This window comes from Eleutherodactylus coqui, chromosome 11, assembly GCF_035609145.1.
Source record: "Eleutherodactylus coqui strain aEleCoq1 chromosome 11, aEleCoq1.hap1, whole genome shotgun sequence".
Classification (NCBI taxonomy): Eukaryota; Metazoa; Chordata; class Amphibia; order Anura; family Eleutherodactylidae; genus Eleutherodactylus; species Eleutherodactylus coqui.
In genome coordinates, this window is record NC_089847.1 from 133,438,028 (window position 1) to 133,465,721 (window position 27,694).

At 47.2% G+C, this 27,694-nt stretch overlaps 1 protein-coding gene across 1 annotated transcript in view; it reads right to left on the minus strand.

Moving 5' to 3' along the window:
- DKK3 (dickkopf WNT signaling pathway inhibitor 3) overlaps window positions 1–14,589 on the minus strand; it is a 33,698-nt gene extending 19,109 nt beyond the window's left edge. Inside the window, exons 1-4 of the mRNA XM_066583553.1 lie at window positions 14,556–14,589; window positions 13,115–13,355; window positions 5,351–5,479; window positions 4,717–4,797 (exon numbers count right to left, since the gene is read on the minus strand). Of these exons, the coding sequence (XP_066439650.1) occupies window positions 4,717–4,797; window positions 5,351–5,479; window positions 13,115–13,355; window positions 14,556–14,557 (453 nt within the window). The 5' untranslated portion in view covers window positions 14,558–14,589. The remainder of the gene's footprint in view (window positions 1–4,716; window positions 4,798–5,350; window positions 5,480–13,114; window positions 13,356–14,555) is intronic.
- Between the last annotated feature and the right edge of the window lie 13,105 nt (window positions 14,590–27,694).

Genomic DNA, 27,694 nt, shown 5'->3' on the forward strand with positions numbered 1-27,694 from the left:
CTCTTTTTATGCCATTATACAACGGCGCTATCTGCTGGCTAAAGCCAGTACTGCATGAGGTGACACGTTGGATAGGCTCCGACAGCAGAGAGGCTGGCAATATACAGTAAGACAACCCCAATGAACGTCTTCCAACATCGAAGCTGTACAGCCTTAAATCATAATGTCTTCAGACGTCAAACAGTGGATTGGAAAGGGTTAATGTTATTCCCACATCTACCACTAGGGAAAGCGACCCTGCCAAGAGGAATTAGTGAGGGTTGGGGAGAGGCTAATGGAGACATGATTTTACTCCCGCACTATGAATGCATTGGCGCTGCACAGATTACACAAGACATCCGTCTACTTTCTGCACCCCTGACCATATCATGCGGTCCTGGTGACCTGGAGGTGTCGCTGGAGCGTTGGCACATCTCACTCCCTAATCACAGGGATGTCCAGGTGGGGAGTGCGGAGTATCACATCCACACATGGAGATCAGCACCGCGTCCATCGCTCTCACACCTCCGCTTGTGTGACATGGAGCGATTATCCGGATGGGCAGAGACAAAACTGACATTGGATCCTATTCAGAAATTTTTTTTAAAGCGACCCTCCCGGCCCGCGACAGGAATGGAAAGGAGGTTATATTACAGATGTAGCAATTGTTAACAGAACTGTCGAATGGTTAGAAGGCTGTGTTCACACTTGTCATATTGGGATATATTTTTGAACCACAGCAAAAAAGAAATAAACGCAAGAGATTTTTTTTTTTGTTTTTTTTTTTAAGAAACCACGTGTTTTTTATGCGGCATTTTGCTGTGGTTCGAAAGGCAACTACGAACGCAGCCGGACTCAATTTATCGTACTGTAGCACATTGTAGTGGTGTTCCAACCAGTTATGTGTCAAGGTAACGTTTGCTACATCTGTACTTATGACTGTCCTCTTAGCGGTTCGGCCACTGATCAGCCTGTCCCCAGAGTATCCAGTAGTGATGGCAGCGCGGCAGCCTTGTTGGAAGAATGAAGCGAGGCACCAGGACCAAGTGAAGCAGCAGCGGACCTGGGTAAAGCATGGCACCAGATACAGTCGGAGCAGCGGGTAATGTCGTAGACTACTCAATGCACACTGAGCATTGCTGGTGCGACAAGAACCACTGCTACCATCTTGGTTCTATAAAGACGGGCCCCTAAAAAGGCGGATCAGGAAAAGGACGGCACCAGGTAACATTCCTCCCCCTGCTATCCCTGGACTCATTTTGTGGTGGGATTGGAGTGTTGCCTTAAAGGCCACCCCAACCTTTGTAACCAACTGTATTGCTCTGGTGCATCCAAAACAAAATATGAAACAACTTTGCAAGTAGTCTTGATAAAAAAAATAAATAAATCTATGACCGTTTTGTGTATACAGCCTTTATGCAGACTTCTCTGTCTCCATGGTGACAGACTACAGAAAACCCTGTGTAGTCTGATCCTGCTGTCCTATTCCCTTCCATCTGTCCACTATTTCTTCATACTCTGAATGGAGAGGTGTATGAGTGCAATGATTAATCGGTCACCATGGAGACACGCAGGTCTACAGCGCACCTGTACAAACTTTTTAAAATTTTTTTGCATTGGAAAGTTGAGAAATTTGTTGCAAGTCGCCATACCTTGTCCTAGGGCACGGGAACACAATCCAGATAATGAGAAGGGTGCATTCACACAGGAAAATTTTCACAAGCGAGTTCTGTCCGACGGCGATATGGACGGAACGCGCAAATAACACATAGTTTGCAGTGAGTTTATGCACTTTGTGTCCTGTTTTTGGGAGACTCTGCAGTAAATCACTCATTATTTCCTATGGGATTTTTTTTTTAAATCACAATTTGCATGCGAGGGCCATGGGATTTTACCTCTGAAACTATGGGAAGTACTTGCGATTTTTCGTGCAGGTGAAAATCCCAAGTATAGCCTCCTGCACACGGGCGGAAATTCCCGCAGAATTTCCACCCATGGAAGCTGCCATAGGATTGCGTTAGCAAACGGAATGCTAGGCAGACCGCCGCGATTTGTCTGCGCGAAGTCTTGCGCGGCAAACAAATCACGGCATGCTCTATTTCTGTGCGGGCCTCACATAGCCCCGCACAGAAATCTCACTTCCCCCCCAGCCCCGGTCTGCGCATGCGCCGGCACATCAAACAGCCAGAGCCGCGGAAGCAGGTGAGTACACGCAGAATTCTCACAGCGGGACCCGACCGGAGCCCCTGCAGAGAGCAGCGCGACACTCACCTGCTCCCAAGGCCCCGGATCTTTCACGTGTCGGCTGCCGGCGCAGACCGGAGCCGGCGGCCGGGGAGATTTAGCATATAGAGCATTTAGAAATAGAGGATGCCGCTTTTTGATTTTGCACAGACAAATCGCGGCTGACTGCCTAGGATTGCGTTTTGTAATGCAATCCTATGCAGGCGTGTACGGGCGGAAATTCTAGATGAGATGCACTTTTGAAACAAAATTGTCAACATGACCGTTGCGTTACGAGGCTGCAGTCACAGTTGTTGTATTTGGCTGCATTTTTGAACTGCACCCAAAAAAAAAAAAAAAAAAATTTATTATTTTTTTTATAAAGAGCACCAGTTTTTTTTAATGCATTTTACTGTGGTTCAAAAATTTAGCAAAAATGGCAACTATGAAAATCCCAACTACAAAAATGTAATAAGTTTTCAAAACAAAAACGCATCGCGCTCACTCCAAATCGCGAGTTTTAAGAGTGCAATAACCGTCAGTGTGAATGCCCCCTTAGATGGAAGTCCAGCAACTTGCAGCATCCAAACACTGAAGATATAAGCTACTGGCCTCCAGACTGATACATTGTAACAAACTATCAGCACAGGCGAGAGATGTGCTGCAGATGGGTTGGATGCATTATTTGGACCCGCATTAGTATTTTATGCCTGTGTTTGCTCTTGGACACTTGTGCAAATACTGCAGAAAATGGAAACTTGTGCTGATGTGAAAATGTAAAATCCCAGTCACTAAATCCTTTATCCAAGTGCACAGCGAAGAATGTATTAAAGCCCCCATGTTCACATACGGCGGTCACCTCCTGCAGTCACTTCACAAGCTCCTCACAGCCGGGAACTCCGTAGAGTTAGATTATTGTCCCATCTGTTCCCTTCACACCTCACCTGCCATAAGTGACCTCTCTGAGGCCAAGATACTAGAAGGGTCAGGAGTAGAGATGAGCGAGCATTGCCCTTAGCGAGTACCTGCCCGCTTGAGACAAAAGGTACGGGTGGCGGCGCGGGGGAGCGGTGAGTAGCGGCAGTCAGCAGGGGGGAGAGAGAGATCTCCCCTCCGTTCCTCCCCGCAGCTCCCTGCCAGCCGCCGAACCTTTTAACTCGAGCGGGCAGGTACTCGCTAAGGGCAATGCTCGCTCATCACTAGTCAGGAGCCCACAATGCAGAAAGCGCAAGAAGTCTTAGAACCGACTTCTCATAAGTCAATAGTCCATATGAAGCCTCTTAATGTAGCTTAGTAGAGGAATCGCCAGTTCTTTCCCACCTGCAACCTCGCTGTAAATATTCAGAAACCTCCACAGTACAAAAGCCCATCTACAGAAACCCAGCCAGGGGAGGAGGGGGTGCAGCTACACATTGTTCTCTCTTCATCTGCATGCTGTGCGAGGGAAAGAGCAGAAATGGCAAGATATCCGACTACTCCAGGGTGTGGTGCACGAATGCCCCTTTTACACGGGCCAACTATAGAAGGGGCTGTAATGCCCGACAACCATCAACTGTCCCAGCAATGATTGTTCTTGTGCTTTAACACAGGATTGGCGCTCTGTAAATGGAGGCAGAGCGGGCCGGAGATCGTTCTATCACGCCTCCATTCACAGTAAACTGTCATAGATGAACAACTGCCTGTTTAAACTGAACTACGCAGCGGCAGACCGGCGCATTTACTAATGATGACGACGCAGATTTGATTTCACTCTCTGGTTTTATGAATGAATCAGACAGCATCTGGCTTTATTCTGTCGCCGTTTGCAGTACATCCCCTTTATCCAGGTCCCCCATATTGTTACACCTCATTACTGCAGCTCGTTACTCCTGCCAGAAGACGACATCTTATTTTAGGGAACATGCTCTGAGGATGAAAACCAGTGTGCCTCTGTAGTTATGTTCTCGATGGGCAGCAGCTGTAGATGGAAAGTCAGAGTTTAGCTGAAGAGACAGATGAACGTCTATCCTGAAGGTTCGGAGCCAAGAACTTTTGTAAGGAAATGAATTAAGATTTGTGATATTGTAGAGGCTGCAGAGAGTAAAGGAACCAGCAGCAGACAGCAAGAACACATCTTCAGAACCCGTAGTGCACCAAACACATTGGATCCAAGATGGTACCCAGCATACATGGCAGTGAGCCCCCTATGTACACAGACAGTGCCCAGACAGCCCCCAGCATAGCTCAGCAGAGCTCACAGTCCGAGAATACAGAGAGGCGCCAATCCTTGCCCACAAAGACTGGCGATACCAAAGAGGAAAGATATTACTCAATTTACACCCACAGAACAGCAGCGCCAACCATCACCATGAGAGATACCCAAAACAGCAGAACCCATTAGCAGCGGCTGCAGCAGTGCCGATTCCAGCTTGTACCCGAGGAGTTAGCAGTGCAGTCCGTTGATGAGCAGCAATTGTACTATAATATGTGTAATATCAGCACACTACAGTCCAGCCCAAGTGTAACCAGACTTACGTGTCCCGACGTGTCGTTGCTTTTCAGCGACGATGTAATTTTCTGGGAGATATAGGTGGATCCGCTTTTATTGTCGGTTTCCTGCAGAAAGTAACAACATGGCGGCATAATGAGACAAGTATAATCATATCTCTGGTTGTTCTCTAATCAGCGATCGGAAACAAGATTAATGGAACAGATTATGAAGTTCTGGAAGACAAACAACTCTTGATGTGATGTCATTCTGATGCAGCCAGATGTAACGGGAAAGGATTTCAGTGGAGCAGAGGTTTATTATTTGCCCTCGATTCTCCCTAAAATCCCTGATAACCCGTGTATTTGGAAAATCAGCAAGATAAAGGCAGCTGTGGCAGAACCCGCCAGAACAAAAAGACTATGGTGCCACAGCCCACCAGGAACCAAGTCAGCACAGAAAAGGTCAGGTTGGGGCCAAACCGCCGCAGCAGAGCACAGCGGGGGCCAAACCGCCACAGAAGAGGCTCCTAAAAGCAAAGCCAAGACAGCCTGCCTCATAGCAACATATATAGTATATGGGTTACAAGTAAAACTGACCACTGGACATACTGACCAGACCCAGACCACCACCACCACTTCCCTGCACATATTGTACGAGTTCATCAAATCATATCATTACCTTGGTGATTTCCTGCTTGGTCACAATGGTGGCATTTCCCACTTTGGTTTCTTTTACCGTTTCATTATGATAATTGGGCGGCAGGTCTTTTAAGGAGACTTTGTCTTCCAAGACGTCTTCTGCTTCCAACTAAAGAAAAGAAATATTTTAGATCTAAGAAACAGGAACCAACATCAACAATAGCAAAGTAAGCTTTATACAAAGACACCGCGGTTAGGAAAGTCTGGAAATCCTCTGTGCTGCTCTATTCCTCCTAGTATATAACTCTGTCTGTGACCTCCACAAGATTAGTGCCACTTTTATACTTAAAGGGGTTGTCTCACAAAATTAACTTATTACCTCTTCACAGCAGGCAGACCATGTGACTGCTATAGGGCCCTTGGAGAGGTCTGATCGCACCACTGTTTTTGTAACTGGGTAAGAGAATGTATGCGGTATCTTCCTCCACAGGGTAACAGTATCGTCAGCAAACAAGGAGGTGGGGAATTGGCTCAGGGGTCATTTTAAAGCACATGGAACGGGAAATGAACACCAACCAGGCCCTCCTGGTCTGGGCAGAAAAACTGGACACCATAATGGGGTGGCCCCATCTCTTCTATGTATCACAGAAAGGGAAATATACATTTATATTAGTGTAGCGACTCATAAGACGCTAGGAGCCTTGACGATTGGCTTGTAAGCTCAAGTATTTTGACCAAAATCCAACTAATACCTTGCATTTATTATTATTCACTTGCAGTGCAGCTTTAAACGCCGGCGAAGCCCAGGGTGGCAGTGCCAATGTGGTTCACTTTTTGAGGCATAGGGCAACCTGCTGAGCTATTATGGCGTCATTAATAGGTTGCTTGTTTGTATGGTGCACTACATGTATCAGAATGGTCTGACACTTTGTATCTACCCTGTGTGGGAGTATACACCAAGCAGCGACCCCCTCTATATAGGAGGTTGTGTGAGCGTCTGTCTCATCGGTGTCCTTCACAGGTGTAATTGGCTCCCTCATTTGGCATTTGGCTGCCTGCATGCTGAGGTGGCACATGTTTGCCCTCCTGAGTCCGTAAGTATATAGCCATTTTCAGTGATCATTTGCCTCATCTCTTCTATGTACACTGCTGGGTGCAAATGCTGGCATCCCACCGTTCATGAAAACGTGGGGTCTTAAGTGTCCTGGAATGAGCGGCGTGGTGTATGCAAGCAGTGCGTTAGTAATGACTGAAGCAGTGTGACCGCCACTCCATTCCACAACACTCGGGATCCTGCTTCTTGAGATGGGTGGGGATCCTCGCAATCGGATTCCCACAGATCTGATTCTTATCACCTCTGTAGCCAATACGTTCATTTCATAGAAGAACTCCCTTAAATACTCTGCGCTGCTGGGAGGACGTTGCTAATTCAACTATGTAACACTTAGTGACCGATCACAAGAACAGCACACGGCTCTACTGCAATACTCTGTCGCTGCGGATTGTTTCGGCTCTTGCCACTGTGCAATTCTGTTACCCCTCCTCAAAATAAGAACACTTCTCTGCTGAAATACTCTGCGCTAAGGATCCTGTTCCTTCCACAACGTAACTCTCAGGCTAGCTTCCCATGGCCGAGCGCGGTATCGGGCCAAAAAACAGCCCGTTATCGCGCTCATGAATGTACAATGTCCCCACGGATGAGAGGCACTTATGTCAAAAACGCCTCCCGTCACTTCAGTACAGCTGCGATGGTGAAAGCCACGCCAGAGGATCGGCAAGCGTTTCCCATTGCTTTGAATAGGAAACCTGGCATGCAATGTGTTTTTTGGTTGAGTGAGGTGTTCCGAGTGGACGCCCAAAAGTAGGACATGGTGCGATTTGTTTTCCTCGCTGCGGTGCACCACACAAATATCGCGTGACTGTCATGGCAGTGTGAAAGCGGCCTCAGTCTGTGACCCCCCCCCCCCCCCCCCCAGAAGATCAGCAAACTCCTATAGTGAAATACTCTGCAGGATCAGCCAGCAGCACAGAGTATTTCAGGAGAGGACTCTGCTGATCTTGTAACGGGTCAGAGCGTTACATAGTGGAAGCAGCAGAGTTGTTCCCAGCAGCACAGAGTATTTAAAGGCTTTATCACGTGACAACCCCGTTAAGGATCCTATTCCTTCCACTATGCACCTCCCAGCCTGTGACTTTCCACCAGATCACTCCTCTACTGAAATACTCTGTGCTGCTGGATTACTAATCCCTCCATAGGACATATCTGCTTCCGTCTTGCTCGGATATTTCTGAAGCTCCGCTGGTATTCGCGGGTGAAGAGTTCACTTTCCTGCAGCTCAGAATTGAATAATTTCATGTAAATTTCATTCCGCCTTGAGGACAAAACGAGCTCAAATCTGCAGAATCTGCGACTCATCCATAATTTATAAACATCAGCAAACACGAAGTATCGCCGAGCGAACGGCAAAACACGAAGATACTGCGGCTCGTGAGTCACCAGTCTGTGCCAGCAGTATCCGAAAAGTGATCAGCGCTCCCCCAGGAGCCGTCGCTGCGCTGTACAAAAATCCTCCCACCTAGTCATGTAGCGGCGCATCCATCACTGCTGCGAGGAGGCAGAGCTGCCTGCCTGACCGTTACTGGGAAAGCTGGGTGACAACGACCCTTGTGGGGAATGCAGTGGACGCCATATCGGCTGTCACCCAGAAACCGGTATAACCAAGTGATGGCTGAATTCTTGGCAAGTGCTCATTCACATCGGAGTTATGGATTCCTGTTCCATCTTAGGATCAGAAAAGGGATTCCTTGGCCAGAATGTTTCAATTAGAGAATAAATCTAAACGGACCCCAATAACCACTTCAGGACCACCAAAAGCAAATAACATCATGTGGTTGTGAAATATGCATAGAGCGGGTGGAGGAGCCAAGTCCGCACCATATCGGGCGTCTATTAGCTGTTTCTGACAGCCACTGGTAACTGCCCTGAGCAGAGTTAGCTCTGATCGTAGCAGTTAACTGTTTAGATGCCATAGTCAAAGCTGACCAGTCAGCAGGGGGACCCCTTTCCGCACCCCCAGCTACACAATCAGCGAGTGTTAATAGGCTGGTACGGCAGCCTGGAGCCCGCTGAAGACTCCCAGGTCTACAACACTTAGATGCCCGAAAGGCAACATCAAAATCCCCTATATACTGCAATACTGAAGTATTACGGTATATAATACAAGTGATCAAATAATCGCAAGATCAATGAGAGTTACATAGTGGAAGAAGCAGGATCAGGCAGCAGCACAGAGTATTTTAGGAGAGGAGTGTGCTCCGTGGGGACTAAAAAAAAAAAAAGTTCTAAAAAATGTCCTCATACGGCCATGTGATTGGAAAAATTAAAAGAGTTATGGCTCATGGTAGGTGGAGACGAAATTAATGTTAATTTGACTTTTATGTCCGTATTTTTGATGATAAAGTAGCGCTGGAAATTGATGGATATTTGGGCCGGAGACTCCAACGCAGATGTGTGCGAGACCTGACGGAAGAAAACATAACACTTTGCTGTTCATGTCTTGTACTCCAATCACATCCAAAGCTGCAGAGTTCTTTTGGTTAACATCCTTCGTACAGCCGGCCTATAGGGGTGAACCAACATGGCAACGATCGCTTGTCCCCGTAGCAATGATTCTCGGCGCGGGTAAAACAAAAGCACGTAACGACCAACACGATTGCTGATCTGCGTTCGCTTACAGCAGGCTCATTCACGCAGGCGTATGCAAATTTGGTCTGTGAAAAACGGAGCAATTTCACTGCATACGTGCGCTTTTTTTATGCCCGCGAGCCGCCCGGATGTCATCAGCTGTTCACAAGCTCCAAAAAAATAAATAAAACTGCAAGAAGACTCAACTGATGTCACTTTTTTGTTTTCACCACCTCCTGGCAACATGCGCAAAACCGCAGCGCACACGTAACATCCGCGTTCACAGAGGCATCTTACCTTCCCCTGGACCTTCATCAGTGCAGCACGGACCAAAATAGGAGATGCTGCGATTTATTTTAGTTTTTCATGCAACATCGGTCGTTGCAAGTTTAAAAAAAACGCTCACCTGAATATACCAATTTACTTGGATTTGTCCGTGCGCCGTATGTATTCAGCCAGGAACAAATATGGAGGCCGATGGACAGAAGACACCCCTTTAGGCTCTGTCACACGGCGCGTATTTCATCAGAAACCAGAAGTGGAGAGTTTTGCATCTCTTCTACGTTTTATACCCCTCCTCTTAAGGAGCCCTTAGGCTGAGAATCAGTCCACGTAAAAGGACACTTAGGGCTCATTCACATTTTTGCGCATAATACACAGTGTATAGAAAGCATTGATTTCAATGGTTTCGCTCACAAGCGCATATTTTTTCACAGATCTTCGATCACCTGACTGGATACTCGCCACGTCCAATTTTGCTGCGTATTACCGCAATAGGCCATTGAAGTGAAGGGGCCGACGCAAGTATATGCGCCTTTTTGCGTACGCAAACACTCAATGTATTTGCTCCCACAAAATAGGCGAAATACGCGAGTGTAAGCGATTTATGTTATTACGCAGTGTTGAAAAAAAAAATATGCTGCATATTCACAGACCAAAATACACGCACACCCGTGTAAGAGAGTCATTAGTCATGTGAAAACAGACGCGGCTTTAGCTCCTCCCCATTGTATGACATGTGACCTGACAGCCGGTATGTGCACTACCATCAACCACTGCTCACAAGGACCAGGAATAGAGCAGAAATGTAAATGCAGCTCTGGTTGTGACTAGAGCATGAGACATGATGTCATCAGCATCAGCCCAGAAATATATCTGCAGACCCCACTGTGCGCCCAGCTCGCCTACAAACCATGAAATGCTAGAATTGTTAATGTCGCGCTGGCCCTTTAAGGCACATGCTGGCGATCGCCCAAACCATCCCCCCCCCCCCAACTCCAGACATTTGGTTTGTCTCATGGAAAGAAGTGTGGTGAAGTTTCTCCTATTTTCCGTGCGGTGACTTCCCGGAGAGCCTCGGCCCGTTATTTCATCCTCTGTTTTATTTAACACGCTGCCAAGAAAAAGATGCACTGAAAAAAAAAAGAAAAAACCTGCGGAGGATTCGTGGTTAGATGGCGGCACGTGACCAAACGCCGAGACGAAAACGTAACATTCCTCAGGCGCATATAGAAAATCCAAGTCTGGGAAATCAAGGCGGAGTTAACCCATTAACAGCCTGTCCTATTCTTATTAGTCAGTCTGCTGCATAATGAGAAGATCCAATATCGCTTTGTGCTCAGGTTCTTTACCATTTTCAAGATCTCTGCTTGCCATCAGTGAATGGGAACATTCAGAGACTGAAAACAGTAGATGCTTTGCTACAATTGTCTCCAGTCTAGGTGGTGGAGCCATTCTAGACAGAACTATATTATGTTAGCTCCTCATTAGGGTATGTTCACATGTAGGGGAATTGGGCTGCACTTCCCCCAAAGACCAAAATCAGCATCAAACTCCATGTCAAAATCCGCATCAGTCATGTAGAATTCAACACAGATTTTGATGCGGATTCACAGCAGACGTTACCACTTCAATTGAAAGGGTGAAGTCTCTAGCGGATCGGTGTCAAAATCTGCACCAATGGTGAAGAATTTGGGAGTGGATTATGATCCCCATCACAGTCAGCTGCATATGAACATCCCCTTGGACCATGTCTACACGGGGCAGTGTTAGCTGCAGAGGTTCCAACAGCAGAAAATCAGAGTCAGAATATGCGCCATTTGGTGAATATTCTGACATGATTTTTGATGCATCTTTCTCTCTCTCCCTTTTCTTCTCCATCCACACCCAGACCATCATAATGACTCCTCCCAGCCACAACGTGTCTCTGCAGAATTTTGACACACACAAATCTTTGGCTCATTACTTTTCCAATACCCTCCCTGCTTTTTCCATATCCCTACACAATCCATAGTGCCCCAGATAGTAAATAGGCCCCATATAGTAAGTGATGCTTTTAGTGCCCTCCACACAGTAAGCGTGAACCCTTTTCTGCCCCTATCAGTAATAATGCTTACTTTCTGCCCCCATATAATAATGCCATTCTTTCTGACCCCATAATATATAAGGCTGTCACTTCTGCCCCATACGTTATGTTGCCAATTCTGCCCTATAATGAATAGTGTCGCCTTTTCTGCCCCCATTAATAAGGCCGCACTGACAGCTGTCCTGATGACAGCTGATCCTGAGTGGCAGATCCACTAATCAGCTATTGATGAACTATAAGCCATCAATAAAGTCCCAGACAACCCCTTTAATAGCTATACTGTATACATAACCAATTATCTTGCGGCTCCCCTATAGAGTTAATACATCCCACGTAGACAGGCTGGCAGCTCCCGACTCCTTCAGGAGCATCTGTACCCAAAATGTTGTTTTTTTCTATGTTTTAGCCTAGAATATTTGAGAACAATGTGCACGGAGTGTCTGTGGATTAGTATAAAGAACCTTCAGACATAGCGATACTTCAATGAGGGCATCTGAGGGGTTGGCAAAGGTAAGCAACCACCAAGGGTGGCAAAGATAAAATGGGGCTAATTTGACTGTAAAAAAAAAAAAATCTTGCAGTTTACACAAATTAACTTTCTAACCAGCAGTTAGACCAGGAGTTGCCTATTGACATAGGAGGCCCCTGTACACATGGTATGTATTACTAATCACTCCCCAGTTGTCTTTGGTCCAGGTAACTGGCACCGCATTTGGTTAGAATGCCATCCCACATCAGGACGGAGTATGCGGCATAGGGCCCAGAGCGCACAGAAGCCAAAGTGCTAACCACACCCGAAGTGCACACTACTGTCTCTACTCAATATTAGGATCAATGAGGTAGATCGTTTGCCAGGAGCAAAAAGGAGTGGAGAGAAGGCCTGAACTTAGTGGCCAGGGGTCTGTATTGATTTAGGGGTCGGTTTTGGGGTTGGATGCTGCTCCCTACCCCATCCGGTTTTGATTTGGGGCTAGTATTTTCTACTTATGCTCAGCTTATATATCTGCATCCTCGGGCCCTTTTGTTTTAGCAGTATCTGGGGTAATTGGGCAACACTGTAGGTCGGGCACAAGAGGCAGCATCTAACCCCCATTACTGTAGGATAGACGTGTTATGAAGGCAGTAGGACAGATGGTTTCTGATGTTACAGAAGGTGGGAATGAGCTTCAGAAGCAGTGAGCCAAAGTCAAAGTTGAACACTGAGTTTCCTAGACTGGTGTCTTTTGTGGTACTGGGGACTTTGGGCTCTCAGGCTCCATGGCCAGTAGTGCCTGCAACTTCTACAGTCCCTATAAATACAACACTGGCCAAAGAGGGTAGGAACTGCTCCAGTTTTCTGATGAAATGGTCATAATGGTCTGGGCCGAATGGCGAAGAAAAGGAAAGTGGTGAAAGTAAAAAATCTCCAATAAGAAATCATGTCACCCGTTTTTAAAATGTTTCTAAAGATCTGTTATTAGCAAGTAATGTATCTTTGATTTCATTCTAATAAGACGAGGATGCAATTTGCCTACTCTGCCTAGAGTATCAAAATACATTGTCCCTGCATGCAACTACTTGGTAAGAGGGGGCTAAAAGTTAAAGAAAGGGTTTGGAGGAGTTGTCAAACCAATAGTATTATGGGAACACATTGTCATGTTAGCTGTAGTGTCTCCTCTCTGCTGTATACCCCACTAATCTTGAGGCCATCCCTTTAGATCGCCCCTCTCATTCATGCATTAGGTTGTACTTGGTACTGCAGTCCAGAATTTTACCTCTTTCACGGCATTCCTCAGCTTTGTGTTTGTGTCCTTTATCAGATCTTCTACCTCTTGGAATATCTCGTTCAGACTGCCATCATCTGAAGAGCGGCTATGCGGGAATTCCACATAATCTAGACCAGCATCAGGGTTTGGGCTGTTTAGTATTGGAGAAGCGACCAAAAGGCCCAAAGTCACAGCCAGGACCACAAGGAGCATTGTGGTGACACGAGGAAACCGGAGGCTCTGGAAGAACCTGCAGAACACAGAGAAAAACTGTGAAAAATCTTTAAAAAATCACTGTCCTGTGCATACCTCTCAACCAACCAAAGCGGGGTGAGGCTTATGCAAATATGCTAAAAAGTGGGTGTTCCAGGTCAGATCAGGGCTTTAACATGTTCTGCGAATTAGGATGGAAGTGTTAGGAGGTAAAGCTAATCTGGCCTCCAGTACAGCTTCCACTTACCATCTGAAAGGCAAGCCTATGTAGTACCACATGTTCTGCTGCCATATCCATACATACTTAGGGAGACCGACCAATCAGAACTCATGAACAGCTGAGTGACCTGTAATGGGGCCACATGATGGCTATGATGGTGCGAGGAGCATTGTGCAAACTAATCCCCATAACAAGAAATCCACATTCACGTAGCTAAAATAACTACTCTGCAATATCAGAGATCAATATCAACAGATGTCCGGGGCAACAGGCGACGAGAGCAGAGGCATTGACACGGGATGAAGCAGCAATAGAAAGAAAACATCCCGAGGAGAGGAGCAAATCAGGAGATCAATATCTGCATGTCATGAGGAGGAACCGCAAATACAGCCACAAGATATCACACGGATATATAGCACATGTGTACACAGCACAGCCACTACATTACATGCATAGTCAAAAGCGGAACACACACAAATATATCACATATACACAACCAAAGACACAGGGTAAAATCACACTCATACATAAAGACCCAAAACATGTACATCACAGGTTATATCGGGCACATATAAAACATCATGTGTCCACATACACACCCGCTAACAAATCAGAGGAAAAAGGGTTGGAAATCTCTACATGTGTGAAGTACTGCAGCTTCCAACATATTTATTAAAGCACTCACACACATGTACACAGATTACATGTAACAGTTCCTCATGCTATACATATGTTTGCACATTATGATCGCATGTACCGTATACACAAATATCATATACATCTATAGAAAACTATAATACAGTATACAAATATGAAAAAACTATCACATACATATAATAATGCACATAGACACACACCTCCAACACACATATACACTTCTCTCACACACGCACGCTATATCACACCCATTTATACAGCACATACATGTGCATGCTATATCACACATATATACATATACACAGCACAACAGTGCACACTGTATCACACTTCCCCATCTCTCACTCACCCAGCACATACATGTGCACACTATCACACACATGACGCCTGCTCACCAACCTGCAGCCGCTCAGATCCTGGACTTACAATCCTCAGCAGCAGCTCCAGTCTGCAGGACCCACCCCCTAATCTGCATACTGAGCTCTAATAGGCTGATCCTGAAAGCAGTGAACCAGGCGTCACCTTGAGGGCGAGGGGGAATACAGGGGGAGGCACAACACAGGATACAATGTATCTGCATGTAGCAGAGCTTAACATGTTGCAACTGTATATAGATACACAAATATATAAAGTACTTGTGGGTTATCCGTCACCATTTTTTTAAATATGTACCACTGAACGCTATCTTGCAGGCTGTTGTCGTGTTTACGCCACCTGAGTGATGTTATCAATGTTTATGTTTAGGAAAAATAAAAAGTTTAATAAATACTGTTTTGGTGAAGCATCTGTGGAATTAATTAAAAAAGTGATGACCCATAAGTATCATATATACATGCTGTGCATCTACTGTATGTGCTGTTTTTGCTGTATCTATTGTATATCTGCTGTACATGAAGAAATAGTATCATATGACGAAAAGTGCTGCGACTTCTGATCCACTTCATCAGCTCCTCAGCATTGTAAGATCTTTAATCCACTATCAGCTCCTCAGCATTGTAAGATCTTTAATCCACTATCAGCTCCTCAGCATTGTAAGATCTTTAATCCACTATCAGCTCCTCAGCATTGTAAGATCTTTACTTCTTGTTAACGAATTAATAAAAATGCTTTAACACCCCGAGGCCAAAATCCATCCAGATGTAAAGCCTCTTTTATTCAGCACGATTATCATACAAATTGCTCGTTAGATTGAGCGGTTTGGACAATAATCGTACAGTGTGAACGCATGCAGTGATATATCGCTGATCGGATCTCTCATGCCATAAAATCATCGCTGGTCTGCCGCCGCACCGTTCAGTGTGCACAGACCGTAGTTCATCTATGACCATTAGCGTGCATTCACACGAACGTATATCGGCTCGGTTTTCGTCCTCGTGTGCAGGGGGGGGGGGGAGGATGGAAGAGCCAGGAGCAGGAACTGAGCTCCCGCTCCCTCTCCGCCCCTGTGCACTATTTGCAATGTTGAGAGGCGGGTCGGGGGCAGGGCTAATTTGCGTACCTTAGCCCCGCCCCCATCCCACCTCCTCTCATTGCAAATAGTGCAGAGGGGCGGAGAGGAGGCAGAGAGGGGGCGGGAGCTCAGTTCCTGCTTCTGGCTCTTCCATCCTCCCCCCCACCCCCTGCAGAGGGAGACAACGTATATCGGCTCGGCGTGAAAACCGGGGGGGATGGAAGAGCCAGGAGCAGGAACTGAGCTCCCGCCCCGTGCCACTATTTGCAATGGGAGGGGTGGGGGCGGAGCTAAGTGCCAGTACTTAGCTCCGCCCCATCTCACCCCCTCCTATTGCAAATAGAGGCGAGGGGCCGAGAGGGGGCGGGAGCTCAGTTCCTCCTCCTGGCTCTTCCCTCCCCAACCCCTGCAGATGAGAACACCGTATATTGGCTCGGCATGAAAACTGAGCCGAAATAGCCCTAAAATACGCTGACCTGAAAGCAGCCTCAAGGGTAAATGTGCAGAAACATCCAGACCCAGCAATACCTGTGCCTGCTGCCCCCCAGTTCTGGGCAGCTCACCCCCTAAAATCAGAACTAACAATAAACACCTGAGATCTCTTTATAAAGTGCAGCATTTTGTTTACTAATATGAAAGCTAGAAAAGCTGAGGGATATCAATGCGGCCCCACAATGGCACCCACAGTGTAGCCACGCAGCTTTCTCAGGCTCCCGAGTGGAAAAAATTTGGGGACCTTTCACACGGAACAGAATTGTGATGCAATCTGTGTAAATCCCACACCAAAATCTGTTGCTTACTTGAGGATTTCGATGCAGAATTGAAAATGGCCTGAAACCTGCCCGTAATTCCGCATCAAAATCCGCAGTTAGACCTGCAGCTTTGATGTCAAATTCTGCAGCTGTGGATTTTGCTGCGTTTTATGATGAATTTATGTGAAAGGTCCCTTGGGGTTATGCAGTGATAGATCTTCACCAGTTCAAGTGCCATCTGGGAGAAACAGAAAGACGAGACTTCAGCGGGCAAAAGGAGCACAAAACTAAGCAGCGAAGAAAGATTTCCTGGTCGGATGGATCCAGATTTCTGTTGCCCCGTGCTGAAGGGAGGTCAGATTTTGGTGCAAGCATCATGAATCAATGACCCTTTCCTGTCAGCCGATCAAAACATGGCAGCACCTCCATCTAATCTGCAGCGACTACTGAAGCTTCCTGTCCACAGGGGCCGATATTCCCGCAGAACAATTTTAGCACATAGTGGAATTTACAACATGATAAATTGCTTCGGTTCTTAAAGGCAAAGGAGGCCAAACGTGCTACTAGATGGGGGCTCTAATAAAAGGTCCATTTAGTACAAACTGGCGAACCAACTTACTTCTGAAGGAATGGGGAATTTAAGTATCCAGACCATCCCCCAACAGTATAAAGGATAAAGCAGGATAGGCATGTTTGGGTTCAGTATGATCCTCCTTTGTTCCTGCAATAGATAAGTCACCGCCAGGGGAGGGGGGGGGGGGGGAGTTAGGAAAAATAACTATTTCCAAAGAGCATTCATCTAAGGGTGCCTTCCCACTAGTGATATTTCTTCTTGCGATGCGAGAGCGATGATTATGAAGCCAATGATTTTCAATGGTTCCATACTCATTTGTGATTTTTACCTCTAAGGCCTCCTTCCCCGTAATTCGTAGCGGAAATCCGCTGCGTTGCCGGCTGCTATTAGGTTCTATTGAACCTAATAGCTCAGGGCTCACTGTGCGGAATTCCATCGCGGAATTCCGCACCGGGAATTCCTTCGCGGAATTCCGCACAGTGAATTCACCCGTCCTCACCCGCGGCATGCTCTATTTGCCGCGGGTGTACGCGTGTACGGCTTCCAATGCAGTCAATGGAAGCCGTCCTTTCACGCTATCTTCCGCTGTAGCACAGCGGAAGATAGCGTGAAAATGCTTTTCCGCCCACCGCGTCATATGACAAGGCCGGCCGCGTCATGTGACGCGGTGGGAGTGTCACATGACGCGACAGGTGGGCGGGGAAGCGTCATGCAGGAGCGAGGACGCCGGATCCGCAGGTAAGTATGCGGTCTCCTGGGGGGCGCCGTGACGGGCTCCGCCGCAGAATTTCACGGCGGAGCCCGTCACGGACGTGTGCAGCCGGCCTATGTCTCGCACTGCAGAGAAAAAATCTGCAGTATCGCTCAGTATTTTCAATGGGGCCAGCGGCAGCAACGCTAGCCCCACTAAAAACATAGGAAGAATACCGCGGACTTCTGCCACAGCTGTGACATTGAAAACACTGAGTGATATCGTAGATTTCTCTCTGCGCTGTAAAGCATTCGCTCTCGCAGCGCAAGAAAAAATATCGCTAGTAGGTAGGCACCGTAAGGGTGCAATCAGACGACCGTATATCGGCTGGGTTTTCACGCCCAGCCGATATACGGCGTCCCTGTCTGCAGGGGGGGAGGATGGAAGAGCCGTGAGCAGTGGACGGAGCTCCTGCCTCCTCTCCACCCCTCGCCACTATTTGCAATGGGAGGGGCGGCACGGGGGCAGGGCTAAGCTCCTGTGTGTAGCTCCGCCCCATTCTGCCCTCTCGTTGCAAATAATGGTAAAGGGTGGAGAGGAGGCGGGAGCTCAGCTTCCTCCCCCTGCAGAGAGGGACACCGTATATCGGCTGGGCGTGAAAACCCAGCCGATATACGGTCGTCTGAATGCGCCCTTAGGGTGTATTTACATGGCAGATTATTTCACATGTTTTTTGTGCATTGCACGGAAATAGAAGTCATTGTTTGCAATGGGTAAATAAGAAATTTCAGGGAGAATATAACAAAACTTTCCTGAAAATACACTCTTTCTAAAAAAAAAATCCAGCCCCTAGAGTTGTCATTTTGCTGTAAAGCCCGTCCTGCAGTTCCATCTCAGGCAGATCTGTAATGATGAGAGTTGTGGTGATTAGATGGACGGTCTTGTCACCGGAGACCTTAATAGGGGTTCCCCCCTTGGCCTATAAGAGGCTCTCGGAGGCTCCTTGTGTGTAGTGACCTCTTCTTCCGCTTGTGTAGAGCTTGTTGACCACTAGACGCCTCTACGACGCAGAGAAGAGATTTCACCCCGATATCAGAGTCTAAGAGGGGCGCGTTATTGGGGTGTGAGAAGCTGGATGGTCATAGTGATGAATTGTCCACCACCGGCTGTTCTAACCAGACTGTTAGGAGGTGTTGGGACCAGTGGATGAGGGCACACAAGGTGACCGGGCTCAGGACGCCCCCTACAGACCACCAGTAGAGAGGAGCGTCTGACCAGACTGTTAGGAGGTGTTGGGACCAGTGGATGAGGGCACACAAGGTGACCGGGCTCAGGACCCCCTACAGACCACCAGTAGAGGGGAGCGTCTGACCAGACTGTTAGGTGGTCTTGGGACCAGTGGATGTGTGAGGGCACACAAGGTGACCGGGCTCAGGACCCCCGACAAACCACCAGTAGAGGATCATCGGATTGTCTGACAAGCACCAGTAGCTCCAAGTGTTTTGTTGTCCACCATCCAGAGACAGGGGGTGCCATTGTTACACCCCTGTGTCTGTCAGAACCATTTCTAGGTGCTTGCCTGAAGGACATTTGGTCTCACGGCCCCCATTACATGTACGGCCTTTGACAACCAACATCACCTCTATTTGCAGTGGAGTCGTACACAATAAAACTGGACGCTGCGGAGGGGAACCGGGTTGTTTTCAGCAATGAATCCAGGTTTAGTTTGGGCGCTGATGACGGTTGTGTTCATATCTGGAGACCTCGGGGTGATCGCCTCAATCCTGCCTTTGCTGTGGAGCGGCACACTGCCCCCTGCTGGTGTGATGGTTTGGGGTGCCATTGCATACGACAGTCGGTCCCCCCTAGTGGTGGTACGAGGGACAATGACAGCTCAGCGATATGTTCAGGACATCCTGCAGCCACATGTGTTCTTCTCACGGCGGCTTCCAAGAGGCAGCGGGATAATGCTCGGCCGCACACACAAGCGGGGCACAGGAAGCCCCTACAACATTGTCACACTTCTGTGGTTGCAGTGTAGCCAGATTTATCGTGAATAGAACATTTATGTGTTACCATGCAGGGCGGCGCAGGGTCCCGCGGTCAGCGCGCGCCGCCCTGACGTCGGGGCTCTCCCGGCAATGTGGAGCGGCTGGTGTGCAGCGGCGTGGGCGTGTCCGCCCGCACTCCTCCACCTCTCTTGTGCAGTAATGGGGGAGCTGGCTCCTCCCACTCTCTGCCCCGGGGCGGAGTCTTTCGTTTATAAGGCTGGCAGTGACCTGAGCTCACTGCCAGTTATTGGTTCTGCTTGCATCTAGTCAGCCTGTCTCAGTCAGTGCTAGTTGCTAGTCAGTCTCCTTCTAGTTTGCCTGTCAGCTTCCATCTCCAGCCTTGCTTTGCTTTGTAGTCTTGTTGGTCATTTCCATCTGCCTCTTCTGTCGGCACTCTGTCCCCTGTTAGTTAGTTCCATCTAGGCAGTCGCCAGGTCCCTAGCCAGAGCAGGGACCGCCGCCCAGTTGTCCGCCTGGGGTTAGCCAGGGCCGAGGCAAGTAGGCAGGGACAGTGGGGTGCGGGTAGTTCAGGGCCCCGCATCTGGCGCTCGGGGGGGCAGAGTGCCGTAGCATAACTGGCCCTTAAACTTTTTCTATGGAGGCGATCAGCGCCCTTGCGAACCAGCTGCAAGCCCTGGGGCCGGTGGTCCAGGATTTATCCGCCCGTATGGCAGCCCAGGAGCAGCGGGGGGTGTCGCAGGGGCCGGACGCCTCAACCAGTACCGAACCCAAGTGCCCTCTTCCCGAGGTGTTCTCTGGGGAGAGGAACAAGTTTTTTGTTTTCCAATAGGCGTGTCGCGTGTTTTTCGGATGCACCCCCGTTCTTCCGGCTCGGAGGCCCAGAGGGTCGGGCTTATAATGTCCCTGCTGTGGGGCTTTTTCCATCCCCGAGGGTTCCTCCTGCCTGCAGTCCGTGGACGCATTTTTTCTGGAACTCGGGGGTATCTTCGACGAACCGGACCGAGTGGGGTTGGCGGTTTCCCGGCTGTTGGCGTTGCATCAGGGGTCGCTTTGTGTGGAGGATTATTGTTCCAACTTCAGGCGCCATGTGGGTGATACTGCATGGAACGATAGCGCTCTGAAAGACGTTTTTCTGCAGGGCCTCTCGGACGCAGTTAAAGACCTGTTGATTTCCCATCCCGTTCCCGGGTCCTTAAAGGAGGCTATGGAGCTAGCGGTGAAGGCAGATAGGAGGCTCAGGGCTGGGAAGCAAGATAGACAAGTCCGTAGAGTCAGGGAGGTCGTTTGTCCTGTTCCCTCCTCTTCCGTACCAGTCGCTGTTCCCAAGCCTATGGAAATGGACCCGCTGGACCCCAAGGAGCAACGCCGGATTCGTTTATTGCATCATCGTTGCCTCTACTGCGGGAAAGCTGGACATTGGGTGATAACCTGCCCCCTGAAGCTTCAGCGCCCACAGTCTGAATCGGCGGAAAGACTCCCTGTCCTAGGCGATTGCAGGGAGGATCGCCTAGGACTACAGGTACTTCCTAAACTTCTGGTACCTTGTCAGGTTAGATTCCGGAACTTCTCCCGCCCAGGGGAGGCGTTTATTGATTCCGGAGCAGCCGCTAACCTGATAAGCATGCGTTTTGTTAGACCCCTGATGGCTGAATTTATGGCGCTGAAGACGCCAATTCGTTTTACTAGCATTGATGCTACCCCTCTTGCTTCGGGTTTGGTACGATGGAGGACCCCAGTGTTACAGTTCACGGTGGGGGGTCGCCACTCGGAAGATCTATCATTCCTGGTGGAGAAAATGTCGGTAGACATGGTACTAGGGATGCCGTGGTTGGCGTTGCACAACCCCCAATTCGATTGGGCCACTAGGGAGCTGACCCAGTGGGGACCATCCTGCCATAACCATCTAGCTCCCCTTCCTCTCTGCTCAGTTGATACCGCGCTCAGTCCCCATGTTCTGACTTTCCCCTCCTACCCTGTCTGCCTGAGCCTGCAGCCGATGTCGCCACCGATGTGCTGCAGGAGGGATGGAAGGAAGTGCAAAAGAATCTAGAAGTAGTGGGGTCTCGTATGCAGTCGCGCAGTGGGAAGAGTCTGTCTGTATCTGAGCCGTACAGGGTGGGACAGAAGGTGTACTTGTCTTCTAGAAATCTCAAAAGGAGGGTCCCAGCCTTGAAGCTAGCGCCACGTTACGTGGGTCCGTTTGTCATCACACATGTGGTGAACCCGCTCGCCTACGAACTAGGTTTGCCAGCTACATGGAGGGTTCACAGGGTGTTCCATAGGTCTTTATTGAAACCTTTTGTCCCTTTGGTGTCCGCCTGGGGTTAGCCAGGGCCGAGGCAAGTAGGCAGGGACAGTGGGGTGCGGGAAGTTCAGGGCACCCCACCTGGCGCTCGGGGGGCAGAGTGCCGTAACAGTATGGGAGCATCTGACCACCTACGAGTTTACGCAATCTACAGGTTCAGTTACAGCAAATGTATAGTAATATGCAGCAGGATACCAGACAGAACCTGTATGCCTCCAGGACTGCCAGTATCACATCTTGTATCTAAGCTAGAGGCTGTACAACAGGGTACTAGAGGCTCCATGCTCATCCGCATCACATCTTGTATCCAAGCTAGAGGCGGTACAACAGGGTACTGGAGCCTCCATGCCCACCTGTATCACATCTTGTATCCAAGCTAGAAGCGGTACAACAGGTTACTAGAGCCTCCATGCCCACCTGTATCACATCTTGTATCTAAGCTAGAGGCAACAGGGTACTAGAGGATCCATGCTCATCCGCATCACATCTTGTATCCAAGCTAGAGGCGGTACAACAGGTTACTAGAGCCTCCATGCCTGTCCGTATCACATCTTGTATCCAAGCTAGAGACGGTACAACAGGGTACTAGAGCCTCCATGCCTGTCCATATCACATCTTGTATCCAAGCTAGAAGCGGTACAACAGGTTACTAGAGCCTCCATGCCCGCTGTATCACATCTTGTATCCAAGCTAGAAGCGGTACAACAGGGTACTAGAGCCTCCATGCCCCCTGTATCACATCTTGTATCCAAGCTAGAGACGGTACAACAGGGTACTAGAGCCTCCATGCCTGCCCGTATCACATCTTGTATCCAAGCTAGAGGTGGTACAACAGGGTACTAGAGCCTCCATGCCCGTCTGTATCACATCTTGTATCCAAGCTAGAGGTGGTACAACAGGGTACTAGAGCCTCCATGCCCCCTGTATCACATCTTGTATCCAAGCTAGAGACTGTACAACAGGGTACTAGAGCCTCCATGCCTGCCCGTATCACATCTTGTATCCAAGCTGGAGGGGGTACAACAGGGTACTAGAGCCTCCATGCCTGCCTGTATCACATCTTGTATCCAAGCTAGAGGCGGTACAACAGGGTACTAGAGCCTCCATGCCTGCCCGTATCACATCTTGCATCCAAGCTATAGACGGTACAACAGGGTACTAGAGCCTCCATGCCCACCCGTATCACATCTTGTATCCAAGCTAGAGACTGTACAACAGGGTACTAGAGCCTCCATGCCTGCCCGTATCACATCTTGCATCCAAGCTATAGACGGTACAACAGGGTACTAGAGCCTCCATGCCCACCCGTATCACATCTTGCATCCAAGCTATAGACGGTACAACAGGGTACTAGAGCCTCCATGCCCACCCGTATCACATCTTGTATCCAAGCTAGAGGCAGTACAACAGGGTACTAGAGCCTCCCTACAAGGGGTCAGCTTTCCACTATAAATGGTACTTTTGCTCTGATATTGTAATCACATACTTATATCAGTGTTACAACCACACAGAGAACATTCCCTTCAGTTTCCGACCGGTTCTAGGGGATTGGTTTTTAGAATAAGTGTAATATAAGGCTGAAAACAGAATCCTGCAGATCTGACTGTCTGCTGTCCGGCTCCCAGGGCTGGAAATGCAAATAGATCCCATCCACAGTGTACACTCACTACCCCAGAATTAAAGAACCACTAACTGAAAAGAGACAGCTGGGCTATAGAGATGCAACATATGAGCAGCCAGTATCACTCACTGAGTATTTGAATGTAGGGATTTATAAAGCACTATAACTCCCAGCATGTCTGCCAACTCATAGATTGAAAGTGAAAAACATATATTTACATAATACTCTGATGTGCCCGCTCCCGCCCTTAATGAATGTACTACTTATGATATTTGCTCAGACAAGGAGCCGTCCTCTAGGAGTGACTCATAATCATGATGTTGTTGGTTTATACTCAGCACAGAAGGGGAGAGACATGTGGATTGTGCCTGATGAAGAACAGATGGACAGGATGAATGAAGGATCATGTCTCATTAGTGTAACATCCAGAAATGAGAAACAGAATGAGACTAATAGCTGCAGTATAATATCCAACAGCTAAAAGTGTACAAGAAACAAATATAATCTACATAAACACTGGAGTACTATGTACATACATCACTTATCCCGATCCTGAGTTACATCCTGTATTATACTCCAGAGCTGCACTCACTATTCTGCTGGTGCAGTCACTGTGTACATACATTACTTATCCTGTACTGATCCTGAGTTACATCCTGTATTATACCCCAGAGCTGCACTCACTACTCTGCTGGTGGAGTCACTGTGTACATACATTACTTATTCTGTACTGATCCTGAGTTACATCCTGTATTATACTCCAGAGCTGCACTCACTATTCTGCTGGTGGAGTCACTGTGTACATACATTACTTATTCTGTACTGATCCTGAGTTACATCCTGTATTATCCCCAGAGCTGTACTCTCTATTCTGCTGGTGGAGTCACTGTGTTCTTACATTACTGATCCTGTACTGATCCTGAGTTACATCCTGTATTATCCTCCAGAGCTGCACTCACTATTCTGCTGGTGGAGTCACTGTGTACATACATTACTTATCCTGTACTGATCCTGAGTTACATCCTGTATTATACTCCAGAGCTGCACTCACTATTCTGCTGGTGGAGTCACTGTGTACATACATTACTTATTCTGTACTGATCCTGAGTTACATCCTGTATTATACTCCAGAGCTGCACTCACTATTCTGCTGGTGGAGTCACTGTGTACATACATTACTTATCCTGTACTGATCCTGAGTTACATCCTGTATTATACTCCAGAGCTGCACTCACTATTCTGCTGGTGGAGTCACTGTGTACATACATTACTTATTCTGTACTGATCCTGAGTTACATCCTGTATTATACTCCAGAGCTGCACTCACTATTCTGCGGGTGGAGTCACTGTGTACATACATTACTTATCCTGTACTGATCCTGAGTTACATCCTGTATTATACTCCAGAGCTGCACTCACTATTCTGCTGGTGAAGTCACTGTGTGCATACATTACTTGCCCTGTACTGATCCTGAGTTACATCCTGAATAGAGATGAGCGAGTATACTCGCTAAGGCACTACTCGCTCGAGTAATGTGCCTTAGCCGAGAATCTTCCCGCTTGTCCCTAAAGATTCGGAGGTGCTGGAGGCGGGGCCTAGTGGACGGAGTTATTTGGTAGACATGGCGGTCTTTGTCAGGCTTCTGGACACAATAACACTGCAGGTGCGGATGGTTACAGGGCCCCCTCCCCGCTATCTGCCTATATGCTGCAGATGCTATTGATTGTGGCATATAAGAGGTTAAACAGCCCGGATTTGAGGTTTCTCTGCTGGATGTGTTTTCATTCATTTACAGCAAACAGGAGTTGTACGGTAGCAGTTCATGTGACGGTTAATGCTTCTCCTTCCGCATAGCAGCAGCCGATGGAAGAACTTCACTTGATGAAACCCTCTCCACGCCGACCTCTAGATGGCGACGTCTCCGTCGAACACCCTGCAGTACCTCTAGCAGTATGGAGGGGCGGTCCGCATCCTGCTGGGGTGGTACTACCTGCTGAACTGGTCACCTTCGTACTGGTCACCTTGGTCACTAAGGTGCAAAAGCCTGTTTGCGCCTTAATGACCAACTACCTTTTCTGTTCTTCTCATCGCGGTACGAGGCTCGGGATTTGCTGGACAGCTTGTATTTTTTAATGGCCTCATAATGTATAACTTGTATTAGTTTTTTTTTTTGCGGAGGGGGAGAAATTCTATTATTTTGTTTTTTAGATTTAGTTTTTAGGAGGTTCCGTGTGCAAAAAGTGCTGCTATTATTCTCCGGTCGGCACGATTCCAGCGACGCCAAGTTTCTATAGTTTTTTTTAAACATTTTGCTTTTTTTTGTACACAAAAATCCTTTTTTTCCCGATTTCCCATCGCGGCAGCTCTCTGCCGGCTTCTTGGGATCAGCGCCAGTCTTCAGTTATCCCATTTTTTGGAACACGGGGTATTTTGATTGCTTTTATTCCATCTTTCTCTAGAGGCAGGATTAACATTCGCCATTCTGGTCTGTTTTGGATCTTTACCGGCGTTCCCCGTGCGGTATAACTGACGTGTTAGTTCTGCGCCGCTACGATTACATCAGCATCACATTTATTCACACTTCAATAAAATACTTTTTCTTTTAATTGCTGCATTTAAAGACCCTGAAGATCTTCTCTTTTTATGTCCACGGTGCGGTGTGACGGGTATTTTTGCATGGTGAGTTGTACTTTTTAATAGTACCATTTGTTGATCGATGCAACGTTTTGATCACTTTCTATTCTGTTTTTTGTAAGGCGGTATAGACAAACGGTAACTGTAATTTTTTTCTTTTAATGACGTTCTCTGCAGGTAAAATAATCTAACTTTTTTTTTCTGGGTCATTGCGAACGCAGCGATACCACATGTGATTTTTAATTTTTTTACATAGTAAAGGGGAAAAGATGGGGTCTTGGCGTTATTTTTTAAAATGTTTAATATTTTGTTACTTTTATGTTATACTTTTTTTAACTTTTATTTTGGTCCCACTAGGGGACTTGATTATCACCATCTTTTAGCACTCTTCTAATACACTACTATACATCAATATAGTAGAGCCTATAGAAAGCCTATGTACATAGGAGCAGTATTATAGTAGTTATATTCTTGTACATAGGGGGCAGTATTATAGTAGTTATATTCTTGTACATAGGGGGCAGTATTATAGTGGTTATATTCTTGTACATAGGGGGCAGTATTATAGTAGTTATATTCTTGTACATAGGGGGCAGTATTATAGTAGTTATATTCTTGTACATAGGGGGCAGTATTATAGTAGTTATATTCTTGTACATAGGGGGCAGTATTAAAGTAGTTATATTCTTGTACATAGGGGCAGTATTATAGTAGTTATATTCTTGTACATAGGGGGCAGTATTAAAGTAGTTATATTCTTGTACATAGGGGCAGTATTATAGTAGTTATATTCTTGTACACAGGAGGCAGTATTATAGTAGTTATACTCTTGTACATAGGGGGCAGTATTATAGTAGTTATATTCTTGTACACAGGAGGCAGTATTATAGTAGTTATACTCTTGTACATAGGGGGCAGTATTATAGTAGTTATATTCTTGTACACAGGGGGCAGTATTATAGTACTTATATTCTTGTACATAGGAGGCAGTATTATAGTAGTTATATTCTTGTACATAGGGGGCGGTATTATAGTAGTTATATTCTTGTACAACGGGGGCAGTATTATAGTAGTTATATTCTTGTACATAGGGGGCAGTATTATAATAGTTATATTCTTGTACATAGGGGGCAGTATTATAATAGTTATATTCTTGTACATAGGAGGCAGTATTACAGTAGTTATATTCTTGTACATAGGAGGCAGTATTATAGTAGTTATATTCTTGTACATAGGGGGCAGTATTATAGTAGTTCTATTCTTGTACATAGGGGGCAGTATTATAGTAGTTATATTCTTGTACATAGAGGCAGTATTATAGTAGTTATATTCTTGTACATAGGGGGCAGTATTATAGTAGTTATATTCTTGTACATAGGAGGCAGTATTATAGTAGTTATATTCTTGTACATAGGAGCAGTATTATAGTAGTTATATTCTTGTACATAGGAGCAGTATT